The sequence below is a fragment of the Magnusiomyces paraingens genome, assembly GCF_902498895.1.
Source record: "Magnusiomyces paraingens strain CBS 517.90 genome assembly, contig: contig3, whole genome shotgun sequence".
In the NCBI taxonomy this organism is placed as follows: Eukaryota; Fungi; Ascomycota; class Dipodascomycetes; order Dipodascales; family Dipodascaceae; genus Magnusiomyces; species Magnusiomyces paraingens.
The window spans coordinates 1,284,223-1,312,137 of NW_022474069.1; the positions used below are offsets into that span (position 1 = coordinate 1,284,223).

Below are 27,915 nucleotides of genomic sequence, written 5' to 3' on the forward strand. Positions count from 1 at the left end.
CATATATTTGAAAAGATGCTAATTCCGGTATCGTACCAATTATTATTACAAAAAAAAAAGTGTAATGAAAAGTATGTACAAAAGTTATTACAAGTGAATAATTATAATAAAGTGAAATTGCATAATTCTCCACGTGACTCACAGAACAATATTGCGCACGCCGGGATTCGTGTAGAGCTCCAGCATCTTCTTGCCCTTGCGAATCAAGTGCTCAATCGCTCCAAACTCTTTGCGCGACATGCCTGAATACTTCCGAAAGTTGCGGCGAGTAAATTCTCGGAAGTTGGGTTGTGCCTCTACAGGCTTCTTATAGATAGCTCTGATCGACTCGCGGTAAAGCGCAAGAACTGTATTAAAAAAAAAAAAGAGATGCAGTTAGACAAAAATACCTCGAAGTATGAGAAAACTGTTTACTCACCTTCGCGCTGAAGACCGCTTAGTTTTCGTGCCATGCTGAAGTTATAATATTAATGTTTTTGAAGACAATGGCGATCTTCTATTTATCTATTCATATACACGACTCTACACCTGGTGTGTGAAGTGGAACGTTGTACAGTTGTATTAAGTTGGTTGTTAAGGTGTGGGTGTAAGTGAGTGTTGGAAAAAAGCTGGATCTGGAATTTTTTTTTTTTAAGCAAAAAACCCCTCCACTTTCTAACGTTAACTTCATTACAAATCCATAATGAGAACTACTGTGGAGACACAAAAATCTTTCAAAGTCCGGGGATTTCTTTTGATTCTATCAAATATCCAAACTTGTTATTTTTTTTTCTTACTCTTCTCCACCATACTCTTCTTCATCCCCATCGTCCTCTACTTCTGTACGATTCACGATCACCGCGGTGGTCGGTTTATCTTCCCGATCAACCGCTACCTGCCCAATCCGTTCAATAGTACCCATACCTGATGCAACGCGCCCAAAAACAACATTTGTCTTGTCTAACCACGGTGTAGGCGCAAGAGTAACGTAAAATTGCGACCCGTTTGTATCCGGACCCGTGTTGGCCATTGCCAAAACACCTGCACCTGTATGTCGCAGCGTTTTTAAAGCTTCCTTCTCATCTACAAACAACTTTTTCCCATCTCCCGAATCATCGTATATGCTTGTACCGCCATATCCTGTTCCGCTTGGGTCGCCTCCTTGGATCATAAAGCCCTTTATAACGCGATGAAATATCGTATTATCGTAGTAGCCTTGTCTTGCTAGCTCAATGAAGTTGGCACACGTTCGCGGTGCATGTTTTGTATACATTTCTAGGCCAATTGTGCCCATAGTCGTATGTAAATAAACTATCGTCATTGTTAAAGACTGCTTGTGAAAAATCAAAATATTATAATGGTTGGTGGTGGTGGTAGTAGTGGTGGTGGTGGGGTGTAAAATGGTAGTGATGATGTGGATAACTTAAAAAAATTTTTTGTTAACGAAAACCCCAAACCAATTTTTTTAACAAAAATTTATAATCTCCATATTTCTAGCACACCTTTGACCAAATCTTTTTCATCATGGGTATCATGTAGGTATAAATTTGTTTCTATCATATCACCTTGCTAACGTTTTTTTTTCTTAGAGAAAAAATCCAGCAGATCCAAGAGGAACTTGCTCGTACGCAAAAGAACAAGGCTACCGAGTACCACATTGGTCTTCTTAAAGGTAAACTTGCGCGGTACCGCCAACAACTTCTTGAGCCAGCCCCAGGATCCTCTAGTTCTCCAGGTCAAGGTTTTGAAGTATCAAAAAGTGGTGATGCACGTGTAGCTCTTATCGGTTTTCCCTCCGTTGGTAAATCATCTCTTCTTTCTAAAATCACCAAGACTAAGTCGGAGGTGGCCCAATATGCTTTCACAACTCTTACATCTGTTCCTGGTGTTCTTGAATATAATGGTGCTGAGATCCAAATTCTCGATCTGCCTGGTATTATTCAAGGTGCCTCTGAGGGCAAAGGTCGTGGTCGTCAGGTTGTTGCAACAGCTAAAACTGCTGACTTGATTCTCATGGTTCTTGACGCTACCAAACCTGAGGAGCAGCGTGTCATTCTCGAGCGAGAACTTGAGGCTGTTGGAATACGTCTTAACAAGGAACGACCCAACATCTATCTTAAGATCAAAAAGACTGGTGGTGTCAAGTTCAATGCTATTTCGCCCCCCAAATACCTGAATGAACGCCTTGTTAGTGATATCTTGAAGGACTACAAAGTCCACAATGCTGAAGTTCTTATCCGCGATGAAAATTGCACGGTCGAGGACTTCATTGACATTATCAATTCATCTCACCGCTCTTATATTCCCTGCCTTTATGCTTACAATAAGATTGATGCTGTGTCGCTTGAGGAAGTGGACAGAATTGCCCGACAGCCCCATTCTACCGTTATTTCTGTTGCCATGGACCTTGGTCTCGACGATCTGCTAGAGCGTATCTGGGCGGACCTGTCACTTCTCCGTATTTACACTAAACCCAAGGGTCAAGCCCCGGATTTTACGGAACCTATGGTCGTTCGCGCAGCCCACAACTCGGTGGAAAATGTGTGTGATTCTATTCACAGAGAAATCAAAAATAAGTTCCGGTATGCCATGGTCTGGGGTGCCTCCACCAAGCACAGTCCACAAAGATGTGGTCTTCAGCACAGGGTGGCTGAGGGAGATGTTATCACACTTTTTACAAAATCTTAATATACACTTTAATAATAATAATAATAATTCAGTTCATCATATATACAAGGTTAAACAAAAAACATATAAGGGCATTAAATCTATCTAAGAGAAACCAATTTCTCTTATTCTTTTTTTTCTTTTTTTCGTAACTTCAGGTTAATTTATTTCAGTCCACCTCTCTTCTCCAAAAAGTCCTTGGCCTCATTAATCTTGGTGGCAAGGAATGGCGAACCTCCCTTATCCGGGTGGTTCAGCAGCATGATTCTGCGGTGCGAATCCTTAAGCTTAGACTTGGTGAGAGTAGACTCACGAAGACCCAAAATCTGAAGAGCCTCTTTAGCATTCATCTTAGGCTCAAACCCACCAGTGAAAAACTCGCGACCACCAACACCAGGTCCGCGCTTGGAGAAAAAGAGCGACTTGACAACCCAAACTGCTGCAATGGCAGTTGCACCCATCATCACGGGGCTGCCTTTAAAAGAAGAAGTGATATCTTCATAAGCTTCCTGAAAGAAACCAGGAGCTTCCTTCTGCTGTTGTGGCTGTTGCTGTTCTGACAGACTGCTGTTCATTTTTATTGCGAGTAGATGAAGAGAAGTTTATGGAAAAAAATGAGTGCGTGGTGAAGAAGCAAAAAAAATAAAAAATAAAAACTGTGATCAGATTAGGTGGTGGTGATGAAAAAAAGTTAAAAAAAAATTTTACGGGCTGCCAACCAAAATCACCAAATACGGATAGTTTTTCTAAAAAACGCCGCACCCCAGAGCACTTTTGTTTATGTGCTCTTAATAACTTTGAAATACAATCACAAAGCAAAGCCTCTTGAAGACGATTTTCTGAAGAAATTTTATTTTAAAAACAAAAACCACAAACAACTTGAGATTCAAGTTTAAAAAGCATATAAACTGTTTGATATAGAAATCAACGTCATGTGGGCGCGCTTGCCTTTTTCTAGAGGCCTTTTTCTCCACCTTACTCAAAACCCTAGCCTTTGGCTCATCTTTAAAGTCGTAGCCCGAGTTTAAACTGCTTCTACATCCCCATACCAAATAAGTACACTGACTATTCTAACAAATCTCTTTCTTTTATTTCCCCCCCTTTTTTTATAAAAATTTGACCTTCGTTTTTTTTTTTTACTTCATTTAAATAATCAAAAATATGAACTCTAATACATTTCAAATTCCTATAAACCCAACTACAGGTCAATATGACGTTCTGCCTTTTGGTGTCAGTCTTGAAGACTATATGGCTGATGGAACTAATTCATACTACATCAAGGCCTTTACAAAAGTGATTTCTCCCTACTTTCGACCAGGAACTCTATCACGGTCGGAATGCGATAGAATTGCAATGGGCCTTTTGTCGATGCTAGTGGATACAGTTGATTTGTACTTTCTCAAGTTTTCTGCACGATTCTTAACTCCTGAAGATTTCGAAGAAGTTATTACCGAACGCAACATTGTGCACACATGTGGCTACCCATTATGTGCCCAAGTTCCAAAAGTATGTCAGACCTTGGTTTTACTATTTGTTTTCTCTAACTTTTTTTTTCTCCCACTTAGAATGCCAACGGCCAATACAAAATTGAATATAAGTACAAAGGCTTTAAGATTATGCACCCATATCTGACCAAGTACTGTAGCCGCGAACACGCCCATGCCGCTATGTTTTTCCAAAAACAGCTCTCTCAGGAACCTATTTTTCTGAGATCTGACATTACATTTTTGCCTTATGGGAAAAGCACTTATGAAAGCCACGTCGCATCACTAGAAGAACTCCAATATCTGGCGACGACCCATGGCATGTCATTGCACCAGGCCGCACAGTACTTTGCAGTTAACGCCATCAAAGCCGCACGTGATACAGCTCAGGAATCAACAACAAACGAACAAAAGCAAACAGCCGAAGATGAAGAGCTGGCCAAGCTCGCAGATAAACTATCATTCACAAGCATCAATGAGCGGAACCCTAACGAAACGAACATGGATGATTTGGCAGGAATTGACGAAGAACTGATTGGAAATCCCAATGTGATTGAAGGATACGTTACGAAAAATTAAAAATTAAAAAAAAAGAAAAAAAGATGCGTGTTTGTACATTATTATTATTCTATATACTCTATTTACATGGCATTGCGTACATTGTAGTGCATCAAAAACCGAAGAGGGTCCTTTTCTCTTTCCTGGTCGTACTGCTTCCACTTTTTAAGTTTGCGCTCGTGAATTCCTTGATATATGCGATCCTTTTGTTTTTTACGCATTAGCAACGTGCTTAGATAGATTTCATTCTTGTGCCCTCGCTTCCAAACTGAAGAGTTGATGCCTTTAATTGATGCGGAGATTGGAGCCAGCCATTCACGCTTTAAAGCATCGAGCTGTTGTTGGCCACCAGATGACCCTTGTTCCAAATCATACTCCCATTGTGCCTCATATTCTGCAAGCTTTATTAGGCCCTTAAGCTGGTCTATCTGAGCCATTTTATTGGTGTGAATGTGGTTATGGATAAGAGACGCCAGGTTGCGCTTCATCTTTTTAGGTGGATATCGCAGAAAGTAAAAAGTTCCTATAGGCGTTGGTATATACACTATCCTTGCACTTTGGGGTGATCCTGTTTCGATTGCGCGCCTTCGTTGTAGTTTTTGCTCAGCCTTGCGCTCCATAAACTCTGGAATTAACACCGAATTAAGATATGTTTCATCGAGCTCCGATTTCGCCGAAATACGACCTGATTTTTGGTATGACCGTAACATTCGGTGTCGGAACACGGTGTATGTACTTCTCCGTTGGACATTTACCAGTGCCTCTCCTGTCGGCCGTGTTGGCTTGGTAATGTTCTTGTCCTGTTGGATTCGGCACTCATATTCGCGCTGTTGCTTCTGCTCAATCATGCGAGCTTTGATCCAATTCAATGATTCTGATTTTGGGTCTCGGACAGCATTGTAAATGTGCGTACTCCAAACCTGAGCCATTTGGAGTAAATACTTTGTCTTTATGATGGCCATGGAATTGCGACCAGCCTTAAACTGTTCGGTAATTTCGGTACGTAGCGTGTGAACATCATTTTGGGGTAATGTGAGATGTAGGGTATTTCTAAGTATACTTTTATATAACTGTAGTACTGGAATCCTATGTGAATCAAGTTTCCGAAAATGCACTCGTCTCATGGTGATTTCGGTTTTCTTTTTTAAAAATTAAAATGGATCAAAAATGGGGAAAATAAAAGGGAAAAAAATTTAAAATTTTTAACAGAAAAAACAGTTACAACACCTTAAATACATCTTTCTAAAAACACCTTAAAAACAATGATATGCTGGTCGCACAAGAAAAAAGAAGAGGAAGAAGAAGAAAAAAAAGTCTTTAGTCGTCATCGCGATAATAATCGTCCGCCATTACATTCACAACAAAATCATTTTCCTGAGTCGGAGTGAATGCAAGGGTCATATTACTGGTTATTCCTGCAAGCTCAAGTTTTTGCGGCTTACCGTTGGCTGTGCTCTTGATCTCTGTAAACCCGCTTGTTACGTCGTTTTCGCGAATCGGCCGGCCAACTTTGATGTTTTCAGGTAAAATTGTTGAATAAATGACATCTGGCTCTTTTTTGTTTTGTTGTTCCGCTTCATCCTTTTCATTAATCTTTTCCTGTTTATTTTGTTCCTTTTTTGATGTGGAAGAAGATGAAGTGGCAAATGAAGGCATAGGAATATCTATGTCTTCTTCTTCTTCATCATCTTCGTCTTCGTCTTCGTCTTCGTCATCACCTGGTTCACCCAAAAGCTTTTTAGTAGAAATTGTTTTGATTTTACGGTTGAGCACTTTGGTCTCATTCAGGGCTTCGGCTAGCTTCTCCTTCAAATCAACCACTGTTTCAGTGGGTTTGATCGATACATAGACAGTAATGCTATTGTATTTGAAGCGGATGGTAATTGGAACAGGGTTGCTCTATAGGGTTTAAATTATTGGTTAAATAAAAAAATATAAGAAATTGTTTCAGGGATTTCCAACTTACCATTTTCTAATAAAGGCTTGGTAGTCAAAATCCAAATGTTTAAAAGCTGATGGAAGTTGCTTTCCTTAAAGCTATATGTGTTACGGGATAGGGTTACTACCAATTCTGGAAGACGCGTATTTTTTGTGTATGTGGTTGGAAAAAATAAACAGAAATTTTTTTTATTGTGGAAGGTTGAAGAGACACACCACTTAAATAACTCCTGCATTCTTTCACCTTTAAATCCCTTTACTTCGATCTATTCAGAAGTATATACCATACACAAGGAGAGAAAGAAAGGAAAAAAGATACTTAACTATAATGTTTGGCACTTTAGCAGGTAATAATTTTTTTTAAAAAGATATTATAAAAGTAAAATTGAAAACGACTTTAAAATTTCTAATTTGTTTTTTTTTAGTTTCCAAGAAGAAAATTAAGCGACGGGAGCCAACATTTTCAACTTCGCTTTTTATTTCAAATAATGACTTGAGTGGGGTTTCGACTGATGATTTAGAAGAAATCAACAGGATTCAGAAAGAAGATGAAATTTGGCATAAGTCCCACATTGTAACAGAAACTTCTCCAGCAGTAGTTCTTGATTCTGGAGTACTAGAGCTGCCAATTTCAGATGTGACACAAGTACCATCTTCATCGTCGGCTCCATCATCGTCGACTTTTTTAAAACCTATGGTCATCGACGATTCGATAATAGACAGCTCATTATCGCATGAATGCTCGTCAAGAAGTAGTACGACAAGTTTGGGGTCCGGAATGGGACTAAAACGGACGATTGAGGTTGAATGCGACGAAGGAATAGTAGAAATTATACAAGAACCAAAGAAAAGACGATCAAAAAGAGAATTTGAAGTCGACCCATCAAGATCTAACATATACACTAAAGCTCAGGCACTTTTTCAGCGAGGCACAGGTATGACATCTGTGGTGGGTCGGGACATTGAACGTGCAACGATTCGAGAGTTCTTAGAGACGCGACTTAAAGTCCGGGGGAAAGGAGCTTTGTATATTAGCGGGTTACCTGGAACGGGAAAATCTGCATTACTGACAGAGGTTGCAGAACAAGTGATTCAAGAGCACCGATCACGGTATCCGATTCGAATAGTTAACATTAACTGCATGACGATGGAAAACGCGGTGGATATTTTCAGTAATATTCACCGCGAGCTGATTGACAATTCTATTCAGGAAGGGGTTCCAAGCGACTTTTTTGAAGATTATGATGATGGAGATGAGTTAGAGGATGATGGACGAAATGATATTATTCAAACTTATGGGCAACTTATGCAGGATGCAAACACAAGATCCATAATCAGAGACTTGGAAAAACGACTATTCAGCAAAAAGCACGAACAGTATATTCCAGAGAATATAGAAAATTCACCTCAAAAGAGAAGGAGGAAGAACAAGTATGAAAAACTTCACCAAGCTGGTGTGCGACACATTTTCATTTTAGATGAACTGGACAGCATTATGACTAAAGACCAGGAAGTACTTTTCCGGATATTCCAATGGGCCTTTGCACGAAACTCGAGCTTGATTTTATTTGGAATTGCCAACGCACTTGACTTGACTGATCGGTTTTTGCCGCGGTTAAGGTCGAGTAGTTTGACGCCGCAACTATTGCCATTCAAGCCGTATTCTGATGTACAAATCGTCAAGATCATTTCTGAGCGGTTATGGTCAATGGCACCCACGGATATGCCGCGGCAGACTGGGGAAGACAACAACGGTGCACCAAAGAAGCCTGCTCAACCGCCGATGATGGACACTTCTGGAATCATGCTCTGTGCAAAGAAGACAGCAGCTAATACCGGTGATTTACGGAAAGCATTTGATATTTGTCGACGAGCACTTGCAATTGTGGAGGAGGATGTGCGGCTACGGTTTATTTTAGCAGAGAAGGATGGCGAGGAGGCTCTTAAGAGTGCACGAGGCCGAAAGCGGGCAGTGGTGACAGGTAGATGCGCTCAAAAAATGGCAGAGTTGAATTTAGAGACTGCCCCGCGGGTCACGATTGCACATGTAAGCAGAGTTTGTTCAGTTATGTTTGGAAATACAACAACAAATCGAATTGGCTCGCTAAATTTACAGCAAAAGGCCGTGCTATGCACTCTCGTTTCTCTTGAAAGACACCGTGGGCCTATGCCTGGGTCCAAGTCTGTTTCGAGATCCACTAGGTCTATGTCTACAATTAGTGTGAGAAACATTACTGTTGCTATCTTGTATGAACGATATGTTCAAGCATGTGACCAAGAGCGAGACATGACGCCTCTGGGTTACGCGGACTTTATGGACATTGTGTCGATTTTGGAGTCGCATGGGGTAGCTGCGCTGTATGGAGTTTGTGGTCGTAGAGGCTTGGGGAACAATGGGTCACGGCATTCGCGGGGTGGGTCTGGGTCTGGATTTGGACGGAACAGTAACAGCGTTGACGATTTCGGTCACCGGAGAATTTCAGGGCTTGTTAGCTACGGAGATTTAGAAAGAGAAGCGGAAAAGACATTGGTGCTAAAGCCATTTTTACGGCCATTAGCATAGCATAGTAACATAGTAGAGGATATTGATCTAGTGTTTGTTTGTTTGTTTGTTGGAATTGATTATATAATAAAAAAATAAAATTGATACAATGATGGACTGGTTAATAATTACATTAATAAACAAAAAACAAAACAAACTAAAACAAACTAAAACAAACCAAAATAAAAAAAAATTGTGGGGAAAAAAAAAACGCTTAGTAGGGATCCCATGTTGGGGAGAATAAAAATACGAGGTCACATTAATAATAAAAGAAGGTGTCGGACTCCGAATTAGTACATACCAGAAGAATTTCCAAAAACACAGATACTCACACACACTACAATTCAACTTAAACGGTGGAGTTAACGTATTTTAAAATTATTTTTTTTTACTTAATGTCCGTCCGCTCACCTCCGTTTGGCGGAACAAAGATACCACTTTAAATAGCAACGAAAACCCGGCACGCAGCTTCAAAATCTTTATATGAGACTCAATTGCTTTTAATATAAAAGACTTCTTGTCTGCACGTGGCACAGGTCTTACATGAACCGGAGCAATGATCCAGCCGTAAAAGAAGATACACCGATCCGGGTGTGATCCAATATAAATATTGAAATTAAAAAAGAGATAAAAAAAAATAAATCTCAGGGCGAAATTTGGTAAAAGAGAAAAAAGTCCTCGATTTTGGTTTGGTTTAACCGACCTCAGCCTCCATGCCAGTTCGACAAGGACCCACCCAACTTATAAGGTAATTATTACCTTTTGCAGTCGTTATATATTTGAAAGTTTACAGTGAAAATAGATTGTATGTATATTATATCCATACACTACCTAAAATAGATATATAGATAGATATATTGATATTTTTTTTACTAATATTCCTGTGACACGGTGTTCACAATTGGCTTTTTAGACCAAATTATATGATAGAAACGTTATCAATTAAAGAAGCCTTTTGAATGTTGAATGTTTGATTGTTGCTGTTAACGTTGTTGTTGCTGTTTTTTTTTTTTTCTGTACAACAGAAAGAGTTTTTAAAAGGGGCGATGAGCCATACTTGCAGCGAAACATCAGCGCCTTTTAAAAAATAAAAAAAAAAAATTCCTAACACGTCATATTAATGTTACATAACCTAGGGTTAGGGGTGACTAGGAAGGGCAGGAACAAAAACTCTCCATGAGCTATAGCTTCCATTTATAGACCTTTTTATTTTAAAGGAAATACTTACAGTTCGTTCTCCCGCAAGGAAGAAGAAAATCTGATGTCAGATGTGCAAGGGTTACTAAGCCACCCATAGCTATTGAAATAAGCAGCACTATTACTTTCTGCGCCTTTTTTTTATTTTTTTTTTATTTTTTTTTATTGAAGGCCAAAACCGCCGGTGGCAAACCATTTATTATGAAGCTCGAATCCACCATTTTTTGGTTTAAAAAAATTTTCGAATTTTCTTTAATTCTACATCCCCTCTATTCAAAATAATCCCCGGTATCTGTCTTTCTATTAAATCATTCTTGCCAATACAAAAGTCTTTACTAAAAACTCAGATATCTAACTGCTGTTGAAATAACTACTTGTCTAAATCTTTCCCGGCCTTTTTTTTTTTTATAATTTATTCACATTCACTAAACTACGATGGATCAAAACTATCTCTCAGCGGATTTCTACGTCGATCTTACGTCAACTTCTTCAGTCTATTCATATGACGGTTTGCCTGGTGACCTTCTCTCAGAAAACAATCCACCTCCCCTTGACCACGGTGTAGATGGCGACGACGATGTAGATATTGACGAAGAGGAAGAGGATGTGGAAAATGTTATCGATAATGTTCATGTCCGGTCTCTTGGATCTACTAACAACAACTCAGATGCGCAAAAGTCTTCTGTTCTTGACGGTGTCACTTCTGAGCAATTCTTTTTAAATCTGCCCGAAATTGATACTAAATCTTTTATTTATGACTCAACGTACTTTTTGTTAGAGCCAGAAGAAAAGTCAGCCCCAAAGTTTTCTGATATGAATACTAATACTCCTGTTGTTGCTGATCCCTTTGACCAACAATCTCTCAACAATATTATCTCAACACACAATACAGAAAATAATATGTCGATAACAACTAATTCAAATAGCCTGGACATCACTGCAATGAATACACAGATTGTTCCAGCTATAAAACTTGAATCACTTCAAGACCATACTACATCCCCACCCGTTAACAATCATAGTCACACTACAACCGATTCGGAAAGTGCACTTTTAGAACAACCAGACTTGCTTATGTCTCTTCTTCCAGCATCACAAATGCAACAAACTTCACCCTCACCAGAATTTACAAAGTCATCTTTAAAGCAAAGCCCTAATGTTCCATCAATTATTCCATCACCTAGCGAGCATGAGTTATCTACTTCTGCGAGCACCAATACATCTGGATTTTTGCCATATTCTTCTCATAGCTCTCCTGCATTACAATCTCCTCCACAACTTCCTTTGCCGGAGCTGCGAAGCAGAAAAAATAGCAGCTCTAATGTAAGACCAACCATCAACAAAATATCTGCTCCAAAAACCAGCAGCAATGTTTCCAGCATGAACTCATATTCTTCTTTATCTGCTGCAGATCTTACTCCTCTACCTACTGATCCCATTCACACAGACGAAGAGAGAAAACGACGAAACAGAATCTATGCTAAACGTTCCCGTGATCTTAAGAACCAAAAGTACAAGGAGTCGATGGACAAGAATAAGCTCATGGAGCGCAAAATGGACGAGCTCACTCGTGAAAATAACGAGCTTAAATTGAGCAATCAGCGCATGGAATTTAAGATTAAGCAACTTGAGCAACAGCTTCGGTTTTATGGCATTGATAATGGCAAGCAGGACTTGGACCACTCATGCTACTAAAACTTTTGATGATGATGATGATGATGATGACAATGACGATGACAACACTTTTAATATACTTATAACAAGTAACCAGATTTATGATTTTTATGCATTATAATAGTTTTTTGAACATTTTTTTTTTTCTTCATTATATAGCTAAACAATAAATATATTATTCATATCAACTATGTTAAGTATACTACTTAAGTAGTAAAAAGCATTTTATTTCCCCTGAAAAATGAAATGTAGCCCATTAATTAGTTAAATCGGACCGATATCTTTCGAATCTGTTTTTTTCAGGTGATTCAAATTTACGTAGATTTATCCCGGACCGATTCCGTAGTAAATCCCCTTTAATCTCAAAATGGCAAATGTTGGGCTTCGAACCGAGAAAAAAGAAACTGCACAAATTTTTTTTTGTGATATCCTGACGTTTGCTACCAAGGTGTTTTTTTTTCTCGCAAATCACAATTCCCGAGGCGGTGACTGGCCATCTCAGACTTTTACACACCTAATTTTCCCTTGACTTGACCAGTTCTATCTTCTTTTTCTCTTATTTATATACTATTTCATTTTCTTCATGTTTCTATCTATTTGAATAACTACTTAAAGTGCGATGCTTTCATCTTTTCGACTAAATACTTTGAAACCAGGGACACGCAAAACTCTTGCTCTCCCCCACCTTTATCGCTCAAACGGCTCGGTGGCTCGGTGCCCTCCTCCTGACCATGATACTGGATGTACGCATTGTATGCCTCCCGACATGTCTCTGTTTTCTGAGCGGAAAGATTGTCGTGGAACTGCACCGTACTTTGAAAAATTTTTAATTGTCAAAACTGGAACTTCAGGTTCGCTTAGAAATCCTATCCTTCTTGTTTCCCTATTAACATTAATTTTTTTTTACAGATTGGCCCAGCAAACCTGCACTAATGCCAGACAACTTTGGATCAGAGTTCCTTCTTACTAGACGTAAAGTTCTTGACCCTACATTCCCTGTTAATCTTGTCTATGACGATTCAATTCCAGAACCATCCCCAAGCTCTCCCAAGTTGATCTTACGCCCTCGAGCCCGCGGAACACACTCTGGCTCCACACCTTCTCTTTCGCGCAAAGCTGCTTCACTTCTTTCAGATGCATCCGACGGACCAACAAGCTCCGTGGTCATGTACCCGGATGGTGCCTACTTTCCCAAAATCCCACTCACAGATGTCTTGGCTTTCACTAAAGCACATTTACTTTCGCCTGATCAACACGATGCGACAGCAGCTGCGGATCTTGCTGTAAGACTCGAGAGACGCAACTTAGCAGGGGGTCATATATTAATTTGCGGTCACACTGCAAGAGATGCACGTTGCGGTGCAGTTGGTCCATTGCTTGCTGAAGAGTTTCGGCGAGTATTAGGTGATCGAGGAATGCTGCGCGGATCTGATGATGGAGAAGATGTATCGAGAGAAAACACATACATGGTATCTTTATGTACTCATGTTGGTGGTCATGTGGTAAGTTTAATATTCAATCCTTTTTTTTTTTTTTTTTTTACTGACTAAATGATTTAGTATGCTGGTAATGTTATTATTTTGAAGCCTGGGTCCTCAGGGCTGTGGTACGGAAACGTGTTCCCTGAGAACGTGCAAGGAATTGTATCGGAAACTCTTTTAAAAGGCAATGTGATTGAGGAATTTCATCGGGGAGGGAAGCTCAACAGTGATTGAATTGTTATTGGTGCTTAAACGGACTCTAAAATCTTCAATATTAATTTAGAAGTTCCCCAATATCAGACAGGCCGGGGTCTGTTATTTTTAAATATCAATGTTGGAGGTTTTTGTGAAATATAGAGCTTAGTAACCTAGATAAAGATTGATTAGATTGAATGTCAGCCGTATATGATTAGTCAGGTATCTATTTGGGCACGTTGGCACATGCACTGCCTCGCTCTTCTTCACCACTACCACCAAAACACGCTACCATAAGCAAAACAAAAAAACTTCCCACTCAACTCTTTAAAACTACTACTACTACCCCAGTCTATTTCAAATCTGTTCTCATTTTTATGCCACGGGATGCTGACCTGGGCTCGCTTTTTTCTTTTGCTATGCCCGTCACGCTTTCTCAGTCAGCAGAGAAATCAGCTGCAAACCTTCCGGCCGATGATATTGTAACTTCTTCGCTCCGTCATGAGCGTCCTCCAGACAGAGACAACCACCATCAACAGGCTCCAAGTCTTACAAACCCAGCTAATAACCCTTCCTTCACTTCTGATATTTCTTCATCAGGAACATCACTTCAATCAAAAAACAACCTCACAACACCGCCTTCCGATGCGCAACAAAGTAATCGGTCGATCACGCAGGCTGTTGCTGATCTTTCCGCAAATGGTGCAAACAGGTCCCAACAGCACACTACCAATGCAAATATAAATGCAACTGTCAATAAAAACAGCCATTCTCTACCTTCATTTTTTGATCTTCCACATCAACTATTTGATGACATTTCCGAGAACTATGTTGCCGACACGGTATCAAGCCCTACGGCTGGCATCGCGCTTCTTCTCGATGCTATTGAGTGCGAACTCATACTCCCATCACCTACCCCTAAGCCTCCTTCTTCCTCAACATTATCTCCATCTCCATCTTCTTCTTCATTTTCATCTTCACCACTTCCAGGTTTAACCTCTACCTTGACTCCTTCTACACCTTCTAATCCTGCTTCTGATGCTTGTGTTTTAACTTGTGGGTGTATTGTTTCAGAAAATGAAGCAAGAACGACTTTTCTTGCACCAACTACCGACTTTCACCATAGCCCATTATCTTCTCCCTCTTCAACTTCAACGCATTTAAAGAACTCACCGACACGTAATTCTTCAGTTTCATCAACGTCACCAACATGCCCATTTTGCGGTGAGTCGCCGACCACCGTTTTACGGCCTCTGACACAACTCCGAAACATTTACACTTATGTTAATGCTATGAAAAAAATGCTCGCTCTCACTGTTCTCAGTCCACCAAGCGATTCGCCAACAGTCACCAATGATAAAAACCGCACAATAGACTCGGCCATGACGCCTACGGGACCTTCAGTTGATTTAAATAAACCTCTTCCACCATCGGCTACTCTTGAATCTCTGTTTGGCATGTCTCTCGATGATCCTACAAATGTTTCTCTGATGAACTTTAATGTAAGAGCGCGATTACCCTCTTCCCTTTTTTTTCCATGCATTATTTTTGTCTAACTAAAGGAATTTTTTCCCTCTAACTCTTCTAGATTGCTGATAACGCCGAGTATGTTGAAATTTTTTTACTATGAGCCATGTACCATCTTGTTTTCTAACATTCATAATAGAACTACTCTCAATAAAATCCTTCTCAAGCGGTTTCAAAATGCAACAGTTAATTCATACTCGGACCAAAAACCTTCACTACTTGACGTTTTCCGCACCGCTACAAACACAGTAGATAAATTTCAGCGAGAAACTGGGTACTTGACAGAACCTTCAGTAATTGTGCCTAAGGAAGTTGGGCCTCTTTCTAGTAATGTTGACTATCAGTTATTGCCGTCGATCACCACAAATTCCGGACCGATCCCTTCTTTTGTATCATCCATAACTCCAGAAGAAATGGCAACGTACCGCCTCATGACAGACTCTATTGGTGGAATCCGATTGCCTAAGGCTGTCATGCAGCAGCGGGAAAGTTTTTACAGTCGCTGTTTTCCGACTTATCGTAAGCAATTCAAGCATTCTCTTAACAGCAGATTTCCACTTGGACGCACTAAACCCTACATTGCAACTGCAATTACGCCAGATGCTACAAAATTCGTTGTTGTTTCGGAAACCCTGTGGTCTGTTTACAGAATTCCTCTTGACTACAACGAGCCCCCTGTCCTTTGGCTCTCAGGAAATACAGCAGGTGTCATTACTAACCATATTGATGAAAAAAATCAAAGAAAATCGACTTCTCCTCAAGGATCTACAGCATCGTCAATTATTTCCTCTTCTTCATCTGTGTTGTCCTCTTACTCTATCTCGTCTTCTTCAATAGAAATCGATCCGGACTTATATTCCAATTTTTACCCCACAGAAAAAGACGATATACGTAATTGGACTCATCAGCTCGCATCTTTATCCAACAGATACTTGGCAGTTTCTGGTACCGGGGGTGTTCTTCGCGTTTATGACATTGAACGCGGTGGTAGACTGGTTTACCACTACAAGTCCAAGTTCAACATCAAGTACCTGGCCATTTCTTCAAGTGGAAATTGTATTGCCTGCGCAACAACGGGTTTCAATAAAAAGAAACCGGATCAGCCTGTCCCCATGATTGTGCTACACTGGCTTTCTAGTGGTGACTTTTGTCCCCAACTTGTGTATTACATGACTCAAAGTCTCTCTGCGCTTCCGAAACACCTGGTTGATGCTGCAGACCCCCGCCTTAGTTTTCAGAAAGCAGAAACAATTACCATTGAGGTACCATATAAAGACATTATCAACACTCTTTCTTTTTCTAGCGATGAATCCTATATCGCGTGTTCCACTCGAAACACATCTCACATTCTTATTATTAACATCACCAATCATCACCGGCCGCGACTGGTAAAGCCCCTAACTAGATCATATAATATGGATGACGCAGAGTCTGAGGGCACTACTTCTGTCCAGTTCCACCCGGGCAACCATCTAATTAGTGTCACAGCCGCGTGCCCCAAATCATATCCTGTTATCATTGCTACAGAAATAAGTTCTCAAACCAACTCTCAATCGCACGCAACTCCTATTATTCCCTCAGATCAATCAATTCAAACTTCGAAATACCCTGAAACCAATACTAATGATCCCACCCAACTCTATCCAACAGCTTCCGGAGATCCAGGCTCTGGTGCTTCGGCTTTGGCACCTACTCTCCGTACCTCGTCAACTGCATCTGCATCTGCGTCTGGGACAGGTGGGACCAAATTCAAAGTGCTTATGCATGTGGAAAAGGTCGGGTCGAGGATTTATGGATGTGCTGTGTCTCCTCGTGTGTCGAGGCCATGGACAAGCAGCAGTGGTAGCAGCAACACTAATAATAATAATAGCGGAGGCCCAAGCAGTAATAATAACAATAGTGTCTCTGCAAATGCTGGCGGTTTTGGTTTTTTTGGAGGGAGCATATCCGGTGCCAACGTGAGTGTGAGTAACAGCGGGGGTCTTAGTGGTGGTAGCACCAGTACAAGTTGGAGTAATGGGTTTGGTGGTAATACTTTAATGACGAGCACTAGCTCTAGTGGAGGTGGGGGCAGCAGTGTTGGCGGGACCAACACAAGTATGGGTTTCTCAGCTCTAGCCTCAACTTCTCCAATCTTTATGAATTCAGCTTTGACTAGTTCTAGTACAGGGATTCCTCCTTTCCCTTCATCTTCAACCTTTTCTTCAGCAACGGGCTCGACTTTAGGCCAACCAATTTCTGTTGCATATCTTGATAAAAACGGACTTGTGTATTTGATGCACACGCAGGACCGCGTGCACAAGCGCATAGTCGTGCTCACAGAAATGGCTTCTGCACCAACATTTATGGAAGCAGCATCACTTCGCTTTACACCCACTGGACATGCACTCTTTTCCCTTGATCGTAAAGGAAATTTTCACATTCAAGACTTTGCTGCGGGGTATCCTCAACAAGCCGGCATTTCCAAATGCCGCATTCTGGCATAGACAATTTACTTTTTTTTGATGTATATAAATATAAAAATCTAAATAATTTAGTATTACCCTTTGATAGATCTTTGAATATCCTAAAAGACAGACCCGATACGAATATCATCGATTTTACGGGTAATGTCCTTGACAGATCGCTCTAAGTCCTTTGCTATTGTGTCCTGCAGTGACCCAGGCAACCCACCAAACTGTTCACAGAGATCGCCGTCTACTACCATTTTAACAGGAGCGTAGTAGCCCCGATAAACAAGATGGTTGCGGCCCGCCATAGGTGGCGCATGAATTCGCATCTGGCGTTCTAGTTGAGCCATAAACTCTCCATCTTTCTTGGTAGCAAACGGAACAATTGCTCCTACAGTTCCCTGGATTCCTGTGTAAATTACGGACTGTCGGCCACCAACCGCAAGGGCTGCACGTGACAATCCGGTCACAATATCTCCCACAAAGTAATGTGCGAGCAACTCCAGTTTGGTCCCAGTACCACCAAGATATCCCTGTTGGTTGAGAATGTTTCCACCATAGTCGTCCTCATCACTAGCACGTGATGCTGCTGCAGGGCACCGTAATACAAAAATGTTTCCGAAACGGTCACCAGCAAGTACTGTATCATAGTCAAGCATTATGGCACTAGTAATGTGTCGTGCTACCACGTCGTCCGCAAATGCAATCAGCGAATTGGTGACTGGCTTGTATACAATAAAGGTTATTGAATCACGAACATCTCCAACAACTATCCGGCTTCCTTGAGTGTCCAGAGTTATTATTGTGTTTAAGTTCAACTTTGTTTCCACCTTGCGCAGAAGTTGCTTGATACCAAGTTCATAGATACTTAACAAGTTTCCCATACCAACTAACAACCGACCTTGAAACTCAATCATGGCTGATGGTGCTGTTGCAACCTTAGTTTTATGTAGCAGATTCAACTTCCGTCCTTTATCCTTGTACTCATAAACATGAATATACCCACCACTTGATTTCTTAGGCAAGATTTCCGTGTCACAAGACGTGGCAACTACTAAAAACTCACGTTCATGAGAAATAAAATAGCAATTAGCAATGGCAAATGCAGCCTCGTTGTTATCAAGAATAACAGTGTCTAGAACCTCTTGTGTCAACGGGCTGACAACCTGAATTGCTGATGCCCAGGATTTTAGCACATGAGGGTATCCAGCCTGTACTCGGTCAAGGTCTTCATACAACTCCTTAAATTCTTCCTTAATGCTATTATCATGATGACCATTGGTTTTCCCGTTTAAGCTTGGGTTACCAGAATTTACAATCTGGGTATGGTTGTCAGCTTCTGCAACATAAAAGTATGATGAAAAAGAGTTTTTCGTAAACCGTCGTGGGGAGAATTTTAATGGAACTGCCTGTTGAAATAATTTTTCTCCAACATCATTGACAGAAAAGATTCTTAAAAAGTTAGAAAAAAAAAAAAAAAAAGAGATCAGACTTACTGGATCAAATTATCTTTGGTGCCAACAATGGCTTCTTCATTTTGCGCAATAGATAAGCCTGCGGCATAAGAAAGAGAGCTGCAAACCAATGGAGTCATTTCATAATTTACACCATTCATGTAGCCCATCCAGGGGGTTGATGACAAGGCGAGCAAACAATTTTGCGAATTGTGTCTTATGGGAACCAGCTTAACCTTTTTAGGACCTAAAAATCGCTTTCTTGTGTTCGAGAGTTGTCCTGTGATATCCTCGATTTGGGACATTACATAAACACCATTGGATAAACCGATATGAAGATATAAAGTAGATGGTGGTAATGGTAATACTGAGCCATTCTTTGACTTAGGAATATAAGAGTTGTCAAACATGGAGTGAATTAAAACGTCGTTAGGAGGCGCGGTTAATGCAGCCATCGTCAAAGGTTCCAAAGTCGACTCCAAGTCTAGTGATAAAATACGAATAGTAGAATCATCACATCCAACAGCCAAAAACAAGCTTCGGAGTTTACCCTCAGGGATCTTACCAATACTCATGGCAATAGGTGCACTAGGTAATTCCTTGTGATCTTCGTACTCGTTTAGCTGGCCTTCATCGTCAAGTTCAAAATAAACTATACAGTTATTTGACAATGCAATGGCAATTTGAAAGTTGTTCGTTGTGGCACAAGTGACTCGGCATCCCTGTGGAGGCTCCCATTCACTAACATTTTTACTGCTAGAAATGTGTCGAATACCTCCTTCATGCACTTGTAAAATTGAATCTTGTCCCAGCTGCTCAACAGCTAATGTAGAAACTTCCAAGGAAAAACCAGAATCAGTGACCTCTTCGACATTATCACCAACTGACAATACTAGAGTTCGGTCGCGGAACGAAAACACAATGTATTTATCAAACCTATCAATGTCTGTAACTTTTACTGTCCACACACCAATTGGTGTATCAGGAAGCTCAGAGGCGACAATTTCAGAAATATCCATGCCATGAACTAGACTTTGTAAGTGCGAGTTTGCACCCTGTCCGCCAATGGTGTAAATTTGAGGTATGTCTTGGGTTTCATCTAAGTGTAAAACCTGTGAACCGATTAAAGGATGAAGAGCTTTAATTTCATGGACAATTTCTAAGTTGGTCAATGACTTTGGGGTAAAGTAACTAACTGGATACTGATTTATTTCGCCATCTGTAAAGTTTTTACTGGAAAAGACTTCAACTTCACCATTCTCATATCCAAGTGTCAAAAACCGATAAAATTTATGATTTCCATTTTCACAAGATGCAAACAGAAACCCTGATTTCAAAATGTTCAACGAAATTGCCAGAGGAATAGTATCAAAATATCTTATAGTTAAATCAATCACATTTTCGCCATCATGCTCTAATTCGATTTTGAACAAGTCGCCAAGTTCTGTTTGAACAATAAAAAAAAAATCGTCATGGTTTTTGTGCATGATTCCAGAAACAATAGATGTTGGTGGCGCAATTGTAGGATCAGTCCCATGGCGTCTAGGAATTGGCACTCTGAGTTCGGGTTGGTTCATGTTGCGGTATGATATGTAACCATTTGTTCCGACTAAAACACCAGAAGGTAATGTGTTTTCTCCATCTGGGCCTGGAACCTGCAAAAGAATAGTGGAATGTTTGTCAACAGGGGCAGTCCATTTCCGAACAACATGGTTTAGGCCGAGATCGAGTTCGTAAAATGTGACTTTTTTCTCTAATTCATCGTATGCAACACCTGTTGGATCACTTTCAGCATGTGTATAATCCACTTCTAATGCCGCGAATATGGGGTTCTCGTAGCCAACATCCACGCTTACCACATCGTAAACAATTGTTCGTGGCGTATGTGCTTCTAAAGGTGATGAGATAGTAACATTAGCTGCAGAGTCTCGATTTAAAACATAGACAAGCTTATTTTTTTCAACAGATGCAATTAAAGCGGCTCTTCCTTTTGGATCAACTGTCAGATATTGTCCAGGTACTATTCTCCGAATTCCAGACTTTCCAAAGGTTTCAAGGTGTAACTGCTCAAAAACATTTTTATCAGGGTTGTAATCCAAAATCGCCACACGTCCAGAATCAGAAGTCACTATAACATGATCTTTAGAAGATCCCGCAATTCTAAAAGGGGCAATGGAACGAATAATACCAAATAGATTATAAGAAAGTTGCAGTTCTAGTTTTTCAGTTTCTTTGTTAATATGATAAAGATCAATATAAGAACCGCGTATAACAATAATATCCTGGGAACGTTTACCAGAAAATTGACCCACAATAGACTTTATGAACGCGGTAGGCTTTTTCAAAGTAACAGAATATAAATGCAATGGGGGTGAGCTGAGACTAGCCCCAGTCGTCAATAATTTAGAAGACATTAAGTTTCTTAATAGTTCAGTTCTTGACAAAAAAAAAACCAGGTTTGAAGTATCGCGCACTGAAAAATTAAAATAAAACAAAAATATCACGTGATTAATTACATAAATGTATTACACTTTTAATAATTCGCAGACTTTCAATCATCAATAACTTGTAAGTTAATTAAGGATTTTTCTAAGGTGAAGTTGTTTAATATTATATTATTCATTTGATGATAGAATCATTCCGGATTATTTTATTTATCAATGTTTATTTATTTATTTTTTTATTTTTTTAAATAGATACAGTTTTCCCAGTATATTTCCAGCAAACTCCAGCTGGTGTTTTAAAAGGTTCTATCCAACCTCCTCCATATGCTTCTTCTAAAACATATTCTAAGTTGATACCTTTAAATTTATAATAAAATGCTGTTGATTTCCGTTTTATTGTCCATTTCTCAAATAGCATGGGTTGTGTAATTTGTCGAAAATTATTGTGTGAAGAAGCAGCCACAGGGGTAATAGTAACATTGTGGTCGCCACTGCTTCGACGCCGATTCATTATTGTATCAAGAATCCATTTTCTTGTTACTCTGATTGTCGATAACAGGGCACCTACATTAGGCAAACTCAGACGAAAAACGGGATCTTGCTCTTTTTCATATTTCTGATTTTTAAAGCTCTGCAACTTTGTATCATCGTCTACTATAATACCATTCATTTCACTACTGGAACTTACCACAGCTGCACATCTAAAACTTCCACTTTCTCCAAAACTTTTTTCTGCTTCATCGAGAGTTCCAGTGTTTGTTGCCTCTAGAACTAAAGTTAAATACCCAGCTGACATTAGCAAATTTCTATGTTCCCATAAAGCACAAAGACCATTATGATTTTTATAATTCACCAAACGTTGCTTGAGCTCCACTTCATCGGGTGTATCCATATCTCTGTTTTCAAGAAAAAATTGCTCAAATTCTATAAAATGAGATCGAGTAATATAGCGCAGTGCCTTCCCATGAGACAGTAAAAACTCTCGAAAAAGGACATATATATCTCTGTTTTCCATATTTTTCTGAGTACCCCCAAAGAATTCTGTAACGACTGCATGTTCATCTTGATTGATGTTTTTTTGACAAGATTGATCATTACAAAGAATATTAAGTTTTTCAAGCATACCACTTTTTAAGACAACAACTTCTTTGATGTCTCTAGCGTCCATGCTCAAAATCCATATAAGACCTTGATCCGCCAGCCTTGCTAATTCCCTATCCATGCTAGTAGGATTTTCGGTTCCTATCTTCGTACCCATGAGTAAACTTTTGGGTACGCAAGTTGATGCAGGTATTCCTGATTGAAAAATGAGCATTTCCCGAATATATGACCTGGCTAAAAACGAACAAGCTGCAGCTGCTTTTTCATGGTTTTTATTTTTTGGATCAGGAAGCGATTCCCATGTTCGAGACGCGAGTTCTTGAATTAGACTCAAAAGATTGGATACATCGGAGTATTTGTCTAAGTCCGGGAAAGGTGTTAATGATATTATATTATGTGAAAGTTGACATGTATTTATTGAAGACGGCTGCTTAATGCGAGCTGGAGACACTTTAGAAGTTGGTTTTCTGGAAGTAAAAGATGGTATTTTTATTAGCTTTGGGGATTTTCTTGATGTTCTTTTTAGAGCTGGAGCCATTTTTAGATTTATTTTTTATGAAGAAGTAATAATTTATTGATCAGAACTAAATATAATTTGCAACCCTAACCCAAATTACCCTTAGTAATTACTATTAGTATTAATGCTATTAATAAGACCAAAATAAGAAGTGCGATTTTCCATGGTTTTATTTCATTTTATCGTATTCATATTCGAGTTGCATTTCATTTTATTTCGTTTCATTTCATTTCATTGCAAGGTTTTGATTTTGATTTTGATTTTGATTTTGATTTTGATTTTTCAAAGGATAATATTTTCGGAGTCCGACAAAAATATAAAGTTACAAAGCAACTCTCTATCGTTTCGAGTGCCTGAGTCAGCCATGTAACCATCCAACACATTGAAATAAATAAAGGCTTTAAATCCTTTGGTCTTGCCTCGTATTTGTATTTGTATATTTTTTTTTTCCGTAACTTGTCTACCCCCACATAAAAATAATGGGATCACCACAACTTGGAAATAATGCACTCTCGTCTCAAGAAAAGAATATTGGCTTAGATCATTTGTCTTCAATAACAACTCAAACCGACGCTGATGAGAAGCAAAATTCGCTGCCTAATAAAAAAAAGAAAAAGGGAAAAAAAGACAAATATGCTGATCCAAACGCTCATATTCTCAACCTTAGCTACGAAGGTCGCACCAACGAAGAAATAGATATTTTAAAGAAACAAATTATAATTCCAGATAATTCAGTATCATACTTTACTCTTTATCGTTATGCTACCAAATTTGATCTTTTTATGATAATTCTCGCTAATTTTGGTGCAATATGCTCGGGCGCAGCGTTACCACTATTTACTCTTATCATGGGTAACATCACAGACAATTTTTCCCGTTTTCTTACTACAGGTCAAGGTGCTGATGAGTTTCAACATTCAGTGAACCACAATACTCTTTATTTTCTTTATTTAATGATTGGAATTTGCACTGTTACCACTCTAGAAACATATGTTGCAGTTGATCGAGGCGAAGTTATTACCGCCCGTATTAGAGAACACTATATACAGGCAATTCTTCGCCAAAACATTGCTTATTTTGATAAGGTTGGTCCTGGTGAAATTACCAATAGAATTACTTCTGATGTCAATCTTATTCAGGAAGGGATTTCTGAAAAAGTCAATATAATTTTTTCTGGATTTGCAACATTTTTTGCTGCTCTTGTTATTGGCTTTATTCGTTCCTGGCGTCTTACTTTAATTTTGTTTTCTACTATTGTTACAATCATAATAACTATGGGTATTGCATCAAGATTCATGATGAAATATACTATTTCCGCTTTAGGAGCATTTTCCAAAGCTTCTTCAGTTGCGGAAGATATTCTTAGTTCTATTCGTACCACCACTGCGTTTGGAATCCAAAGAAGATTATCCCAGAAATATGATTTTCATGTTGATGAGTCATTTCGTTATGGCGTCAAGGCTGGTAGGACTATTATGCTAATGGTTGCTGGTCTTTGGCTGATTATTTATTGGACATATGGTCTTGCTTTTTGGCAAGGTGCCCGTTTCATCGCTGATGGAACTGGATCTGTTGGCTCTACAGTCACTGTAATTATGTCTATTATTATTGGATCTGTTAGTATTGGTGGTGTGACACCAGCTTTTCAATCTGTAGGAAAGTCAGTTGGTGCTGCGAAAAAAATTTTTGAAACAATAGACAGGGTCCCCCTTATCGATTCTTCTTCAGAAGAAGGAAAAAAACTTAATGAAATTACAGGTGAAATCAAATTTCAAAATGTCCGCTTTGCTTATCCATCTCGTCCTAATGTCACAGTTTTAAACAATTTTTCTTTAGATATTAAACCCGGAACAAAAGTTGCTTTAGTAGGTGCATCTGGTTCTGGAAAGTCCACGATAATTGGTATTCTTGAACGTTTTTATTCGTATCTTGGAGGATCAGTTACTTTGGACGGTATTGAGCTTTCTTCTTTTAATGTCAAATGGCTACGCCAACAAATGGCTTTGGTTTCTCAGGAACCTACTTTGTTTAACGTTTCAATTTTTGAAAATATATCATATGGTTTGATTGGCACACAATATGAAAATTCCTCTAAAGAAGAAAAATTAAACTTGATTATTGAAGCATGTAAAAAAGCTAATGCATGGGAATTCATACAGACTCTCCCAGAAGCCCTTGATACCAATGTTGGACAGCAAGGTTTTTTACTTTCTGGTGGGCAAAAACAGCGTATTGCTATTGCCAGAGCCATTGTTTCTGAGCCTAAAATTTTGCTTTTAGACGAAGCTACCTCTGCTCTTGATACCAAATCTGAGGGTGTTGTTCAAGAGGCTTTAGATCGTGCTGCTACCAATCGCACTACTATTGTTATTGCTCATCGTCTTTCAACAATTAAAGATGCCGATAAGATTGTTGTCGTTTCTTCTGGTAACATTATTGAAATGGGTACACATCACGAGCTTTTAGCTGAAAAAGGAGCATATTACACTTTAGTTAAAGCTCAAGACATTAAAAAGCGAGACCAACATGAACCCGTACACTCTTCACGTTTTAGTATTGGTAACAACGAAACACAATCTTTACTCAGTGATGCCAGCACTGGCATGAGTGCTGAACTTTCACAGAGCGGAACCAATAGCTCTAATTATTCAATTTCAGATAAGGCCATTGCTGATATGAAAGAAGATGGATACTTTGATAAACCTGTCCAAACTCGATCTACTATTGCTCTTGTGAAATATGTAAGTTCCTTAAAGCTAATTGTTTATTTTACTAACTTTGTCATAGCTCAACAAATTCACCGTCGGTTATAATAAACTTTTAATATCTGGAGCAATTTGTGCTCTCACTACTGGCGTTGGTTATCCAATTATGGCCTATATTTATGGTAAGATTTTGGACAGTCTTATGGTACCCCCTGATCAGTATGGACATATGAGACATGAAGTAAATGTTTTGTCTGGTTATTTTGTTTTACTGGGCGGCATTGAGTTTTTCATTTTTTGCGGTCTTCTTGGATCCCTTACTTATCATACACAGGTATTAGTCAAACGCATTCGTATTCAAGTCTTTCAACATTATTTGCAAATGGACATTGCATATTTTGATGATGAAAATAATTCTACTGGTGCATTAACATCAACTCTATCTAAAGATGGCCAAAGTGTTGAAGGGTTTGGCGGTGTGACTTTAGGTCAAATTTTAAACAGTTTAGCTACACTATTTGGTGGAATCATCATGGCTATTTCTATCAACTGGCGTCTTGGACTGGTTTGCACGTCTTGTGTGCCAATTTTGGTAGGGTGTGGGTTTTTGCGTGTCTATATTTTGACTAAACTTGAGGAACGTGCTAAAAAAACTTATGCCGACTCCGGCCAATATGCTTGTGAAAGTGTAAGCTCAGTGCGTACTGTTGCATCTCTTACTAAGGAAGATTATGTTCTCCAAACTTATTCTAATTCGGTTGAGACTCAAGTCAAGCGTGCGCGTATTCCTATGGCTCGTTCTGCACTTATGTATGGCCTTTCACAAGGATTACTACCAGGAATTATGGGTCTTGGCTTTTGGTATGGTGCAACTTTAATTCGCAAGGGCCAAAGTTCGTCATATCAATTTTTCACAGCATTTGTGGCTGTTGTTTTTGGTGCTCAAAGCGCTGGACAAGTTTTTTCATATGCTCCAAGTATAGGTAAGGCACGGCAAGCATCACAAAATGTTGCACGGATATTTGACATTCAGTCAACAATTGATCCTACTTCTAAAGATGGTGATCTTCTTACCAATGTAGTTGGAGAAATTGAATTCCGAGATGTACACTTTCGGTATCCGACAAGACCACATGTTCCTGTTTTGAGAGGATTAAACTTGAATATCAAACGTGGCGAGTACATTGCTTTAGTAGGGTATTCAGGATGCGGAAAAAGTACAACTATTGGCTTAATTGAACAGTTTTACCGGGCATTATCTGGTAGTATATTGTTGGACGGTGTTGATATTACAACACTTAATGTAAGCGAGTACCGAAAACACATCGGTTTAGTGCAACAAGAGCCAGTGTTATTCAGTGGCACAATTCGTGACAACATTTTACTTGGTTTGGATGAATATCAAGCCCAAGATGTTTCTGAGGAGGAGCTTTATATGGCAGCACGTAAGGCAAATATTCATGAATTCATTATGTCATTGCCAGAGGGTTATAATACTGAAACAGGAACCAAAGGAACCTTATTATCTGGCGGACAAAAACAACGGATTGCAATTGCGCGAGCATTGATTAGAAACCCTAAAGTATTATTATTGGATGAAGCGACGTCTGCTCTGGACAGTGAATCAGAAAAGGTTGTTCAGGCAGCGTTAGATGAAGCAGCAAAAGGGCGTACTACAATAGCAGTTGCTCATAGACTTTCAACAATTCAAAATGCTGATGTGATTTATCTTATTGACAAAGGTAAAGTTGCTGAGGCTGGAACTCATGACGAACTGCTTGCACTTAATGGACTTTATTTTCAACTAGTCAAAATGCAGGCATTGGAAGAAGGTTTATAGTCTTTATTTCTTTATTTTTGTATTATAGTTTCATTTACAAAAATTTGATACACTCCTATTAAACTATTATAAACTATTTTTAATTTAGTATCACCTCTTTCTCTTTTTTCCAAACTTTTAGGAATACGGTCTTATCAACAAAAGAAATACGCAAAAGCGATG

At 39.3% G+C, this 27,915-nt stretch overlaps 13 protein-coding genes across 13 annotated transcripts; 6 read left to right on the top strand and 7 right to left on the bottom strand.

Annotated features, from left to right (window-relative positions):
* Positions 1-138: 138 nt before the first annotated feature.
* SAPINGB_P003697 (uncharacterized protein) lies at positions 139-452 on the bottom strand (the record flags this gene model as incomplete). The annotated part of the gene is made up of 2 exons (XM_031998413.1): positions 139-347; positions 419-452. The coding sequence occupies 2 exons, from the start codon at positions 450-452 to the stop codon at positions 139-141; spliced, it is 243 nt and encodes an 80-aa protein (XP_031854304.1).
* A 320-nt stretch (positions 453-772) lies between these two features.
* SAPINGB_P003698 (uncharacterized protein) lies at positions 773-1,300 on the bottom strand (the record flags this gene model as incomplete). Its single annotated transcript, XM_031998414.1, has 1 exon — positions 773-1,300. One exon carries the CDS (start codon positions 1,298-1,300, stop codon positions 773-775), a length of 528 nt encoding a protein of 175 aa, XP_031854305.1.
* A 203-nt stretch (positions 1,301-1,503) lies between these two features.
* Positions 1,504-2,667, top strand: SAPINGB_P003699 (uncharacterized protein; the record flags this gene model as incomplete). Its single annotated transcript, XM_031998415.1, has 2 exons — positions 1,504-1,514; positions 1,569-2,667. The coding sequence occupies 2 exons, from the start codon at positions 1,504-1,506 to the stop codon at positions 2,665-2,667; spliced, it is 1,110 nt and encodes a 369-aa protein (XP_031854306.1).
* A 143-nt stretch (positions 2,668-2,810) lies between these two features.
* SAPINGB_P003700 (uncharacterized protein) lies at positions 2,811-3,221 on the bottom strand (the record flags this gene model as incomplete). Its single annotated transcript, XM_031998416.1, has 1 exon — positions 2,811-3,221. One exon carries the CDS (start codon positions 3,219-3,221, stop codon positions 2,811-2,813), a length of 411 nt encoding a protein of 136 aa, XP_031854307.1.
* Positions 3,222-3,807: 586 nt separating this feature from the next.
* On the top strand, positions 3,808-4,709 carry SAPINGB_P003701 (uncharacterized protein; the record flags this gene model as incomplete). The annotated part of the gene is made up of 2 exons (XM_031998417.1): positions 3,808-4,152; positions 4,212-4,709. 2 exons carry the CDS (start codon positions 3,808-3,810, stop codon positions 4,707-4,709), a joined length of 843 nt encoding a protein of 280 aa, XP_031854308.1.
* A 62-nt stretch (positions 4,710-4,771) lies between these two features.
* Positions 4,772-5,812, bottom strand: SAPINGB_P003702 (uncharacterized protein; the record flags this gene model as incomplete). The annotated part of the gene is made up of 1 exon (XM_031998418.1): positions 4,772-5,812. One exon carries the CDS (start codon positions 5,810-5,812, stop codon positions 4,772-4,774), a length of 1,041 nt encoding a protein of 346 aa, XP_031854309.1.
* A 193-nt stretch (positions 5,813-6,005) lies between these two features.
* On the bottom strand, positions 6,006-6,657 carry SAPINGB_P003703 (uncharacterized protein; the record flags this gene model as incomplete). The annotated part of the gene is made up of 2 exons (XM_031998419.1): positions 6,006-6,587; positions 6,655-6,657. 2 exons carry the CDS (start codon positions 6,655-6,657, stop codon positions 6,006-6,008), a joined length of 585 nt encoding a protein of 194 aa, XP_031854310.1.
* A 297-nt stretch (positions 6,658-6,954) lies between these two features.
* Positions 6,955-9,189, top strand: SAPINGB_P003704 (uncharacterized protein; the record flags this gene model as incomplete). The annotated part of the gene is made up of 2 exons (XM_031998420.1): positions 6,955-6,973; positions 7,052-9,189. The coding sequence occupies 2 exons, from the start codon at positions 6,955-6,957 to the stop codon at positions 9,187-9,189; spliced, it is 2,157 nt and encodes a 718-aa protein (XP_031854311.1).
* Positions 9,190-10,800: 1,611 nt separating this feature from the next.
* Positions 10,801-12,060, top strand: SAPINGB_P003705 (uncharacterized protein; the record flags this gene model as incomplete). Its single annotated transcript, XM_031998421.1, has 1 exon — positions 10,801-12,060. The coding sequence occupies one exon, from the start codon at positions 10,801-10,803 to the stop codon at positions 12,058-12,060; it is 1,260 nt and encodes a 419-aa protein (XP_031854312.1).
* A 598-nt stretch (positions 12,061-12,658) lies between these two features.
* On the top strand, positions 12,659-17,728 carry SAPINGB_P003706 (uncharacterized protein; the record flags this gene model as incomplete). The annotated part of the gene is made up of 7 exons (XM_031998422.1): positions 12,659-12,890; positions 12,949-13,541; positions 13,599-13,709; positions 13,804-13,830; positions 13,934-15,217; positions 15,304-15,320; positions 15,382-17,728. 7 exons carry the CDS (start codon positions 12,659-12,661, stop codon positions 17,726-17,728), a joined length of 4,611 nt encoding a protein of 1,536 aa, XP_031854313.1.
* Positions 17,729-17,808: 80 nt separating this feature from the next.
* On the bottom strand, positions 17,809-21,560 carry SAPINGB_P003707 (uncharacterized protein; the record flags this gene model as incomplete). The annotated part of the gene is made up of 2 exons (XM_031998423.1): positions 17,809-19,144; positions 19,189-21,560. 2 exons carry the CDS (start codon positions 21,558-21,560, stop codon positions 17,809-17,811), a joined length of 3,708 nt encoding a protein of 1,235 aa, XP_031854314.1.
* A 274-nt stretch (positions 21,561-21,834) lies between these two features.
* SAPINGB_P003708 (uncharacterized protein) lies at positions 21,835-22,812 on the bottom strand (the record flags this gene model as incomplete). Its single annotated transcript, XM_031998424.1, has 1 exon — positions 21,835-22,812. One exon carries the CDS (start codon positions 22,810-22,812, stop codon positions 21,835-21,837), a length of 978 nt encoding a protein of 325 aa, XP_031854315.1.
* An 875-nt stretch (positions 22,813-23,687) lies between these two features.
* On the top strand, positions 23,688-27,753 carry SAPINGB_P003709 (uncharacterized protein; the record flags this gene model as incomplete). The annotated part of the gene is made up of 2 exons (XM_031998425.1): positions 23,688-25,949; positions 25,996-27,753. The coding sequence occupies 2 exons, from the start codon at positions 23,688-23,690 to the stop codon at positions 27,751-27,753; spliced, it is 4,020 nt and encodes a 1,339-aa protein (XP_031854316.1).
* Between the last annotated feature and the right edge of the window lie 162 nt (positions 27,754-27,915).